This window comes from Gouania willdenowi, chromosome 18 (assembly GCF_900634775.1).
Source record: "Gouania willdenowi chromosome 18, fGouWil2.1, whole genome shotgun sequence".
NCBI classification, from domain to species: Eukaryota; Metazoa; Chordata; class Actinopteri; order Blenniiformes; family Gobiesocidae; genus Gouania; species Gouania willdenowi.
Genome location: NC_041061.1, coordinates 6,468,258 through 6,480,588, shown reverse-complemented (window position 1 = coordinate 6,480,588; position 12,331 = coordinate 6,468,258). Strand labels below are relative to the sequence as shown.

At 37.0% G+C, this 12,331-nt stretch overlaps 1 protein-coding gene across 1 annotated transcript; it reads left to right on the top strand.

Moving 5' to 3' along the window:
• Positions 1-4,024: 4,024 nt before the first annotated feature.
• tex261 (testis expressed 261) lies at positions 4,025-9,480 on the top strand. Its single transcript, XM_028474326.1, has 6 exons — positions 4,025-4,218; positions 7,281-7,360; positions 7,450-7,603; positions 7,682-7,749; positions 7,836-7,938; positions 8,580-9,480. The coding sequence occupies exons 1-6, from the start codon at positions 4,149-4,151 to the stop codon at positions 8,693-8,695; spliced, it is 591 nt and encodes a 196-aa protein (XP_028330127.1). The 5' UTR covers positions 4,025-4,148; the 3' UTR covers positions 8,696-9,480.
• Positions 9,481-12,331: the final 2,851 nt, after the last annotated feature.

The window sequence follows — 12,331 nt, the reverse complement described above, 5'->3', positions numbered from 1 at the left end:
GGGGTCTTGGAGTATCTTGTTTCGTTATCGTGTCATGCCTCGCCATATCTCATCTCAGTGTCTTGTCTTGTTTTTTTTTATCTGGTCTTCTTGTCTTGTTTTTTTCATATCTCATCGTGTCATATCTCATGTGGTCCTGTTGTCTTGTCATGTCTCGTTTTGTGGTATCCCATCTTGTCTTGACAATCTAATCTTTTGTTGTTGTCTTGTTGTCACTTCTCTCGTCTTTTCTGGTGACAGCTCATCTAGTCCTTTTTTAATATTTCATCTGGTCTTCTTATCTTGTTTTTCATATCTCATCTTTTCTCATCTTGTCTTGCCGTATCTCAATGTCTTGTCTTGTATTATTCTATCTGGTCTTCTTGTCTTGTTTTTTTCTCATCCGGTCCAGTTGTCTTGTTTTGCCATGTTGTGTATGGCCCACTTATCTTGTTGAGTCTTGTCTTGTCGAGTCTTGTTGTGTCTTGCCTCGTCATATCTCAAATTATCTTTTTTCTCATCTTTTTAACCTCTTTTCAACACATTTTGATATTCATAACTCAAACCTTTATTTGTTCTTATCTACACATTACGGATTTTTTTTTTTTCACTTCAACTTACCCTTCCACTGTCTTCCTTTTTTGTGAACATTACCATATCTATTGAAAAAGGACAATATGACAGATGAGCCAGGGAATATCCAATATTTCTTCACCTTCAGGTTTTCCTGCTGTTTCTGTCAAGTTTGTAAAAAATAAGTTTGAAAAAGTAATTACGTGGGATGTTTGTGATGGTGTAAATATGGCTTCTGATATTCTTTATTTTGAGAGGTTTTTTTCTCTCTCTCTATTGTTTGTGGATTCCATTGCTGAGAGGGCAATTATCTTGGAACACTTGTTCACTGATTGTAGAGATTTAACCTCTGTCACATTCCTGATTTGCTGAAGAGCAGGAGGTCATATTGTGTCTGACTCACACATTGGAAAATACTTAAAGGTTGCTTTTGAATCAAAAGGCTCCCAATGGAGACTCAATCTGCCATTTTCTGATCTGTAGAGACTATTTCATAGTGTGATTCTGTAACAGTAATGGGACAGAACTGTTTTTGCTGTCTGGACACAATATCTTTTATTACAAAATTTAGAAATGCTGCAATATCCCTCATACTCATTAATAATATAGACATTTTGTACAATACTGCACAATTTAAACATTTTTAAACAATTTTTAATAAATTAAATTCAATAACTTGAATATTCTGAAAAAAATATACAAATAATTAGATCAAATTACAATTTTTTTTAACATCATATTTAAAAAACACATGCTGCAGGGTCCAGACACATTTGACACATTACTCTTGGGAATGCGCAAAATTGAAATAGCCCAATAAAAACTTGTAATGGAAACACCTGAATTTCGAAAAAACAAATTTTGCTGAAAGGTTTTTGCTAAAAGATTTTTGCACTTTCATGAGGAGGTTTTTCAGATGTTTTGATATTGAACTATATCAGAAAAAAGCATTACACGTCACAGGACGTGACGTACTTGGTCACATGACCACTTCTCTTCGAGGAAATCCACTTTGATCTCATGACATGTCTAGACTGTCAACTGCCAGTTTTTTTTTTTTTTTTCAGAGGTGTCTGCTGATCGCTTTGATGTTTCCTTTGAAGTATCCTTGACTTCTGCATAGTAATTTCAGTAAGATTCTTTTTGTCTTTGCTTTGAATATTATGTTAAGGTTTCATTTATTCAGACAACTGTTCATTAGGAAATCCACTTTGATCTCCTGACATGTTTCGACTGTCAACTGCTAGTCTCAGTCAGAGACATCAGCTGATCGCTTTGATGTTTCCTTTGACGTTTCTTTGACTTCCGCTTAATAATTCTTAATAATAATCAAAGCTTATATCACCCTATATAAATAAAGATTATGATATCATATTATTGTACATACTTGGGCATATTTATGAAATACACAAACTCAAACCTTGAAACGTACCTAAAGATGGGTACGAGTTTGGCCCCTAATCAAAGTCTCAAATAAATATCCCTGCATATTTATAATATGCTTTAAGTGACAAACAGAAATGTGGTGTGGAGAACAGCAATCCATTCATTCCTGACCACAGAAAAACAAAGAAAGGCAGTTTGTTCGTCTCGTGCCAAAAGAAACAAAGCCTTTTCATCCGTGTTTAATATCCAGCTTTATTCTCTCAGCAAGGTTAGGGTTTCATGGGAGCTAAAGTGCAAGTTGTGGGGTTTCTTCATGCTACAAAAATAAGATGAGAAATAGCCATTAAAACCCTTCTCCCCAGAGGTGTGAGTCTGTTAAAGCTTGATCCAGCAGAAGAACGGAGAATGGAGTTAATATATTGAGGTCCATTAAAAGCTGAGGCCCCTCCAGCCCAGAGGTGTGGTTGAGATAAGAGCTCCAGGTGATCTTTCCACTGACTTCAGGCACTCGCCTTCTGTTTTCTCACCTCTCTGTGGATTGGGTGCGTGTGTGCGTGTGCAATACGCTTGTGCACTATGCATGCATGAATGAACGCCACCCTATACCAGCCTGATGCCTCCAAAATTACTCCCACCTTTGACTCTGACACCATTTTAGTATCTTCACACTATTTCCCCATTATATATTAACCATATTTAGCTCCTTAGAAGAAAATTGTCGCCTTTTCACTTTTTGCCATGCATTTTTTAGTGTTTTCTTCCTCAATTTCAGAAGGTGTCGGCTTTGGACTACTCTGGAACGAGTGAGGCCACCTGGTTGTTAGTGAGAAAAAGAAGAAAAAAAACAGATAAAAACTGCTGAGAGTCAGAGGACATATTAGGGGGAAAGCATATGCTAATAATTCATTCAAGGACAGAATCCAAATGGTGTCACTTTAATCCTCCTTTCCTGCCTTTATGTGTTTCCCTTGACCCTCGGAGACTAGCTGCTCAGTGAAATAGTGGTTTTTAATGGATATTATTCAGCAGCAGCCCCAGTAAACACCAGTGACACCTGACTCTACTCAGACAAGAAAGGGCAGGGACTCATTTTTATTTTTTGCAAATCGACGCTTTCCCATAATACTGGTCAAAGTCCAGGTTAATTGGTTATAAGAAACAAAATCCACGTAAAGCAAAATATTAAAGTAGGAGATCTAAATGGACTGAAAGGTAAAGTAATGGATATTATCCGGATTTTAAAATGATAAATAATTAGGTGGATTTATTCATCCATCTTCTCGTGCGTCTGATGTTTCCACAATACCCACGATCCCCAAAATAAAGGTGCCAGAGACCGGGGACCCCCACTGTACCTGAAGGTGGTTGAACACAGACATGAACATTGAAGAACAGTCATGTGGAGACAGGACCATCTATAAGGGGAATAAAGGGGAGAGATTTTTGGGGTTCATCCATAAAGTCAGCAAAATGATGGTCCATTGTTCTATGAATCTGTGATAAACACATTTATTTATTTATCTGAATAATATCCACTGTTATCCAGGAAGATTATTATCATTTGTGTCATAGTATATAGTCATCTTAAAGATCTAAATCCTTGCTTTAATCAGAAATCAAATGGGTTTAAAGTGACCAAAAAGAGTGGAAAAGGTGGTGAAATGAGATTTGAAAAACCACAGAAATTGGTTAAAAAATGCAAATTAGAGTGGCCAAAAACAGACAAAAAAAGTGGTAAAAAAAAATATATATATATATTGTCAATATTGGAACAATTAGTTTAAACTGTTCAATTGTGAATGTGGTTAAATTGGCAGAAAAAGTGGTAAAAAAAAAAAAAAAAAAAAAAACTCTAACCAAAAATTTCAATAAACAGTACTTCTACTTGAGTATATAATATATCAGTTGCTGATTTTAACCCATTTTTTTTTTCTGAATAAAACAAGGAAATACATTTTTTAAATGACTTTACTAATGCGCAATAAATAATAAACTTCCTGTAAAGGTACTAGTGAGCAGCACTTTCGTCCTCCCTCCAGATGTGGCGCTACGTCCTCGTTCTCTCCCTCTCTTCGCAGCTCTCGTTGACTCATTAAAACACAGAAGGAGGAACTTTGATCCTCGCTGTCAGCAGCCGTCGGTGCAGCAGCTTCCCCTGCATCGCTTTATTTAGTTTCCGTGTGTGTTTGTGTGTCGTGCCTTTCACAGAAATGTGGTTTATTTATTTGCTCAGCTGGTTGTCGCTGGTCATCCAAATCTTATTCGTCACTCTCGCGATAGGTGAGTGTGTAACGTGGGAATCTCGGGCAGCTACATTGCTAATGCTAGCGGGCCGAGCTAAAATATAAAAGTTGATCCTTGGGAAGAAAAAAGGGCAGATTTCTGTACTTGTTTTCACACTTAATGTGAGTTATTTTGTATAGTATGACCCGTAGTTTTCCCTTTTAAACGAGTCAAAGGTGGAAAAAAAGGAATAGCTAAACAGTAACTAGCAAACAATTAGGCTTATTATTTGAAGTAGCGACTTCTAAAGCAAACATGCATTAATTTAAATGTTAATACTTTCATCAGATCTGCAGAATTAGCTTTGTATTTTATCGCTGGATTTTTATTTTATGTAGACTTGTGCCTAACAGTAAACAACCTAATTTCTGAGTTAATGCTTTAATTAAATGTTTATTATAATGAAATATTTTCTCCTACAATAACTAATTGATTTGTAAAAGTAGTAATACAAATTTAAAAAAAGCAATAAATCAAAAAAAATAAATGAAAATTTTAGTATATGTCTATGAGCAAGCAACACCAATTCACTGCATAGATCAGTTCAGGGCTTTTATTTTGACATTTCATGTTTTATTTTTAATCTATTAATTCAAACGACTTATAAGGGGAAAAAAAATGTGCATAGTAGGGAAAAAAACAATAATAATAGAATTGAATAACAACCTGCATATTAATTCCCATTTTCAAAAATGGTGCAGTTTCCATTATTGCTTTTCCTTTATTTTAACCATAACCCTAAACTACGTTATGGACTACTAACCCTACCCTACGTTACGGACTAACCCTAACCCTAAACTACGTTACGGACTAACCCTAACTGTAATCCTAACTCTAAACTACGTTACGGACTGATTAACCCTAACCTCCGTCACGGACTATCCCTAACCTACATTACGGACTAACCGTAACCCTAACCTATGTTACGGGCAAACTCTAACTGTAACCGTAACCCTAACCTACGTTATGGACTGGTTAACCCTAACCTACTTTACGGACTAACCCTAAACTACGTTACAGACTAACTAACCCTAACCTACGTTACGGACTAACCCTAATCCTAAACTACGTTACGGATTAACTAACCCTAACCACACGGAATGGTCACCTTCTTTATTTCACTTGCAAAACAAACTACAGTTTACATGCAAACCAGGCTGTTTCTCTCTATCCTGAAGCTGTTTTTTTGGGTTGTTTAAAGTGTTTAGTTGTTGTGTGTGTGTGTGTTAACTTCACTGTAGTTCAGTTACATGAATGATGTTAGGTGAAACCTGTCAGAGCTGCTTTCTGTCTATACACGTTACCTGTCCACGTAGCACCTGGAGCAGCTGCACAGCAGGCGTGTCTGTGTGTGTGTGTGTGTGTGTGTGTGTGTGTGTTAAACTTTAGCTCACGCTGTAGGGGAAATCAAACATCCAAACATCCTCCACCGTCAGGGAAGTGTTGGTTCAGTGCTCTCAAAAACATGAGCTCAGTATTGAAGGTTTTTGTTTTGGTTTTTTAAACTAAATGACAGTTTTGAGTCCACTAAAAATGTTTGTCAGTCATGAAAAAAACTAAAAAATATCAAATGTGTGGTATCTTATCCTGTCATTCATTGCTGTTGGTTTGTTAATGAGAGATTTGTCTAGTGACTTTTTACAACATTCAGTCCCACAACCTCTTATCAGAGCATCCTGCCAACAACTGTTGCAGAGATGAGTGACATTTGTCATTAGCGAAGGCCACAAAAATTAGATTTTATGATCCGAGGGCCAAATGGTCGACATTCATGATTTAGAATAATGACCAACCTGAGCATTAACACATGAAACAAAGAATTGTGCATTTTGGTTTCCTCAGAATTAGAATCAGAATGTTTTATTGCCATTGTTGATGAACAGAATTCACAACTAGGAATTTTTTTGGCTTACAGGTGCTTAAATATATATATATATATATATACTAAATAAATGTAATATAATATATACAATAAAAAATGTCAGTGCAGGTTAGTAAGGACATTCTTTTGTTGTGTATTAGTTTTTTGTTTTGAAGTCATCTTTGTGTGTTTTTGTCATTTACTGTGTTGTCACTCATCCTGTACACTTAAGTTGTTTCTTGGTATATTTTTTGTTTCAGTCAGTTTGTGTATTTTTTTTTTAATCAGTTTTATGTGTGTTTATGAATTCATTGTATGTAGTTTTCCATTATTTTTGTGCGTATTTTTAGTCAACTTGTGTGCTTTTAGAGTAATTTTTGTTTTTGTTGTGTGATTTTAGGAGTAATTTAATTTCTGTGTTTTTGTTGTGGTATTGTATGTTGATACTCATTTTGTCTATTTTTTTGTGTCGATCTCTGAGTTCACACTCATCTTGTGTACTTTTGTTGTTGTTTTGCATATTTTTCTATTTTATTGTTATTTTTGTGCATATGTGTAGTCTTGTGTGTTTTTCAAGTCATTTTGCAGGTTTTTGTTGTCGTTTTGTGATTTCGGAGTCATTTTTGTGTGTTTTTGCTGTAATTTTCTATATTCCTCTTTTTTTTTGTGCATATTTGTCGTTTTTGTTGTCGTTTTGTGTGTATTATTATTATTCTGTGAATTTTTTTGTGGTTTTGAAGTCATTTTTGTGTTTTTGTTATATTTTGTGTTGATAGTAATTTTGTGTGAATTTGTTGTTTTGTCGTGCCTTACTTTTTTATGCATATTTGTAGTCTTTTGTGCTTTAAGTCATTTTTGTGCATTATTTTGTCGAATTGTGTTGTTACGTATTTTGTGTGTATTTGTTGTTTTGTCATCCCTCATTTTTGTTGTCATTCTGTATATTTTTTGGTTGTTTTTGTGCATATTTGTCATTTTTGTTGTTTTTTTGTGTGTTGATAGTCATTTTTTAAATTTTTGTTGTTGTCGTTAGTGTTTTTGTGATCATCTTTTGTGTTCATAGTAACTTTGTGTATGTCTGTTTTTGTTGTTTAGAGCCCATATGAAGTTCCCAGTGTTCCGTGTCTGGCCTAAAAGGTCAAGTTTAAGGCATTTATTCTTATTTAATCGTCGCTCTCCTTCCTTGTTTATGTTCCAGCGGCCGGTCTGTACTACTTGGCCGAGCTGATAGAAGAATACACCGTGGCTACCAGTCGGATAATAAAGTACATGATTCTGGTGGGTGGGTGGATGAGTTCACAGTTGTTACCTGAGCTGTTAGCATGAGCTGCTGTTTTTGACGTGTGTGTGTGTGTGTGTGTGTGCAGTTTTCCACAGGTGTGCTGGCAGGTCTTTATGTGTTCGAAGGCTTCCCCATGTTCATGGTGGGCGTCGGCCTCTTCACCAACCTGGTCTACTTTGGTTTGCTGAGGACGTTTCCCTACATCCTGCTCAGCTCCCCCAACTTCATCCTGTCCTGTGGTGAATAAGTCGCTCCTACACATTAGACTTTACAGACGTCGTCACGGTCCTGCTTCACCTTGTTCTTGTTTTTTTCAGTGCTGGTGGTCGTTAATCATTACTTGGCGTTCCAGTTTTTTGCACAGGAGTATTATCCTTTCTCAGAGGTAATAACTCCATCACATATATGATTCCACAAGTTGTTTCAGACGTGAAAACAAATTAAAACCCCCTTCCTGTGTTCTGGCTGCAGGTGCTGGCCTACTTCACCACCTGTCTGTGGGTGATCCCGTTTGCCTTTTTTGTCTCGTTGTCGGCAGGAGAAAATGTGCTTCCTTCAACCATGCAGCAAGGAGGTACGTTCAGACTGTTCACCAAATACACCCACCAATCCCTTTTAAACGTGGCACCATCTAAGTTCTTGTATCTTACTGCAACTAATTGGCGAGTTGCCGCTGCTGCGCGACATCAAGGGTGGTGGTGAACTGAGTAATGTTGTGAATGTTAAGATTTATTATGTTAATGGGGAAATGGTTAGAGAGAATGATTATTTTCCTTAAGTTGCAGCCACCAGATATTTATTTGGACCAGCATAGGGCGGTGGTAACCCTGTGTTCGGTTGGGATGAAGCTATTCTGTGGAGTGAGGAAGAGATGCTATGCTAGCAGACAGAGCTAATAGAAAAACATCACTTTTACAGATATTCACGTCATATTACAGATATACTTTCTGTGCTAAAGGGGTGAGGAATCATTTATGAACATGTTTAAGAGTAGAAGGCAGCCAGAAAGAGAGTGGTAGGCGATTCCGCCCGCCGCCTACATTTCTGGACATCATTGATTATCGAATCAATTTTTTCTTACACCCTTATACGATTATATGACTTTCTTTGTAATTTCTTAGTTTCTAAGTAAGTTGCTGATAGGCGTAATGGGGGAATCTCCTTCCACATGGATGGGGAACTTTCCAACTTACCGTCTGCGTCTCTTTATTTCAGACGACGTGGTCTCCAACTACTTCACAAAGGGTAAAAGAGGAAAAAGGTCCGGGATCCTCCTGGTGTTCTCCTTCCTGAAGGAAGCTGTGCTGCCCAGCCGGCAGAAAATGTACTGACGAGCTCGGACGTGGCCACACGGCATCCACTCTTCTTTATAGTACGTGTTTATGTGTCGGACACTAATGGGAAAGGACGGAATAGGACCAGGAACAGGAAGGATGGGACTTAAACCAAGCAGCAGCCAAAAAAAAGGAAAGAAAGCACACGGGAGACTGAAAGAAAGACTGATTGACCAATGGATGGAGGGGAGCTTCCTGCAATACGAGCCAATGAGTTTACAGCTTCTGTCTTTGGGTCGTCTGTTGCTACTGACTGCTCAGGATGCCCACTGAGGACGTCCTTATTTTAAAAGCTTTGGTATTAAATCAAACAAACATATGTAGGTTTTGAATATAGCGACCACCACATACCTGTGAATGACTCGGACGGTTCTTTCTTTTCATTCGTTCTTAATTTTATCACTGCACAAGTTTCTATTAAAGGCAAATTCATTTTTAAATGCAACATATCCACTGTGGAAAAATGCCAGAGAAAATAAAATCTGCTAAAGGAAAGTTTTCATATTGACCCCGACATGATCGATTGGTCATTGGCCAACACTGTGCCGTGAATGACTTCCTACCGTCTTCTTTCTGGACTCTTTAAAAAGATTTGTCTATTGATTCTGAAGCGAACTCTGTATTCAAAGGCAAATCTAAACGCTCATGACAAGTCAGAAAACTTCACTGATTTTCCAGTCTCGAAGAGAAAAAAAGCCACTTGTAAGGTTTTCTTCAAACGTGGAAGTTACTCGCCACTGGTTTGCCAACGATGGTGTAATAAATGATTTTGTTGAAAATAACTTTGGAGTAAGATGGTTTTTAATCTAAAAACTGATTTATTTTTCATTATTATTGTTGTTCAGCTTCGTGGCATTGAGGGGAACCTGTTTAATGACTGACCATTCAGTGGCCCTGAAAACGATTCTTTTATAGTATAGGCGTTTGTTTAGATCAGGGGTTCTGAACTTTGGAGTTAGGACCCCATTTGGGATCGCGAGACACTGGAGGAAGGTCGCCAGATGCCTTCAAGAAAGTAAGAATGTTTTTTGAACAATTTGAGCCCATTTTTGCTTATTTTTACCCTTTTTCTGCAACTTTCTTTTAACCTCTCTTAACCTTTTTTTTAAATGCTTATTTTTTTCCATTTTAACCACATTCAGGATTTGTCATGCCCATTGTTTTTATGTTTAAACTAAATATTCCTACTAATGTGCCACTTTTGGCCTTTTCTTCGATAAGGGACATCATGTGTGAGTGAGTTCTGTAGTGAGGCTTGTTTAGGGCAGGGGTTCTCAAACTTTTTTCTGTGCTTTATTTTGGGGGTCGTGGGCTGAAAAGGTTGAAAACCACTGGTTTAGATAAACATAATCAAAAATGAATTAAAAAAAAAAAGTATAATTAATGGGTGCGGGGATTAAAAAAAATCTAGGTAACATTTTAAGGTAACTTTTCCTCCACTTTTGGCACAATCGGGTAGAAATTTTAGGACAATTGCAGTTTGTCGACTCGACTTAAGATTTTTCTGCACAAATTTTCAACAGTGTAGTTCTTAAGGGTGGGGCGAATATTAATTCATGATATTTTGCAATTTTATGTGACGATATAAAACATTTATATTTCTAATCGCTTTGATGTTTCCTTTGAAGTTTCCTTGACTTTCGTGTAGTCATTCCAGCAGGATTCTTTTTTAATGATATGTAAAGGTTTCATTTATTCAGACAATTTTGTTTATTCATGTAATATTGTTCATGGAATTAAAAAATAATCTTGCTGGAATTACTACGCGGAAGTCAAGCCTCTGACGAAGACTGGCAGTTGTCAGTGAAAACGTGTGGAGATCAAAGTAAATTTTCCTGAAGATCAGTTGTCTGAATAAATGAAAGCTTAACATATTATTGAAAAAGAAGACAAAGAATCTTGCCGGAACCATCATACAGTAATTCAAATGTTTGAATCTACACGTTTTAATACACAGAAAATGACTTTCGGAGATGAATGTTGTCGTTGCGGCATGACGTTCTCATTCAGTGTGTGTGTTAGTGTGTATGTGTCACTTTGACTGGCATTATGCATCCTAAATCCCACTTGGCTTTGTCTCAGAGGGGACACCAGGTCGACAGGAATGTGCACTTTGACCCCCACCGAGGTGTGAAGTGCTTCATGAAGGAAAAGAAAAGGACAAACCCACACACACACGCACACACTCACAGACACGCACACGCACACCTTTAGCTGACATGCCACAGCTTCCAGTTCACACTCCTGCTGTTGGCGACTCCTCACCTGGTTCTGGTCCCTGGGGCCAATCAGTCAAAGGTGACCCAGTTCACTGAGATTTTCTCACCTCTCGCTCACCCCTGTGCTCTGATGCAGGAGCTTTGATTTTAATACGTTAGAATATTGGTTTTTCCTCACTGCTTTAAAAACACTATTTCTGCTTTACTGACAATATTAGAGATATATATAATATTATACAATTGTGAGGGGGTCACCAAAATCCATCAAGAGACGTAGAATATTTTTCTGAAAAATGTTCACGCTTTTTCTTCAACTACCAAAACTGCCATATTTTAACCCAATTTCATCACTTTTTCTTGACATATTTTTGCTCCTTTTAAAGCATTTTTGCTACTTTACTCCCATTTCTGTCACTTCATCAAATTTCAATGTTTTTTCTGTACATTTTTTTCATTTTCAAGACATTTTTGACATTTATAAACCCTTTCCACCATTTTTCTACTTAAAGTCACGTATGTTGACCCATTATTGTTACTTTTAACCTCTTTTCACCATATTTAATGCTTATTTTTGACAATTTAACCACATTCATGATTTATCATTCCCATTATTTGCCAGTTTAACTTAATTGTTCCATTATTGACAATTTTAACCTTTTTTTTAAATCACTTTTTCTCTTGTTTTTTGGCCACTCTAATTTGCAACTTTTAATCAATTTCTGTGGATTTTCAAATCCCACTTCACCACATTTTCAGTCACTTTTTAACCCCTTAATTTTTTTATTTAAACAAGGACTTACATTTTTAAGATGACTATATACTATGGTCCAAATAATAAACTTTCTGACTTTATGGATGGGCCCCAAAAAGCTCAAAAACCACCTTCAAGTACAGTGGGGGTACCCGGTCTATGGCACCTTTATTTTGGGGGTCGATGGCTGAAAAGGTTGAGAACCACTGCAATAGATTACACCCCACAATGCAATTAGTAGCATCACCCTACACTTTCAGTGCAACCAAAATAGTTGACTCTGCTAACTTTCCCCACTTATTCTACTGTCTCACCCTGACTCCCTCTCCCCTGTTCCTTTCCCTTTCACCAACATGTAACACTGCCCTTTCTTTTTATATTTAACAAAGTGTTTCTTTCCCTTCCTTAGTGAGGGCTGGTGATGGTCACAATTATGCAATCAAATAAATGTATTTATTTAATTCCAATAATAAAACATGCATAGCTGTCACAACAAGGTTTCACTACATGTAGTGTTGACGTTCGAGAGCATGTGCAGACAAGGTGTAAAAAAACACAAATGGTCATGTGACTTCAACCTTTTGAAAAAGTTTAACAAGTTGCATTGTGGGATTTTGAGTCCCGAAGAAGAATGTAAAGTTAGCGCCAAAGTCTAAAAGTGTT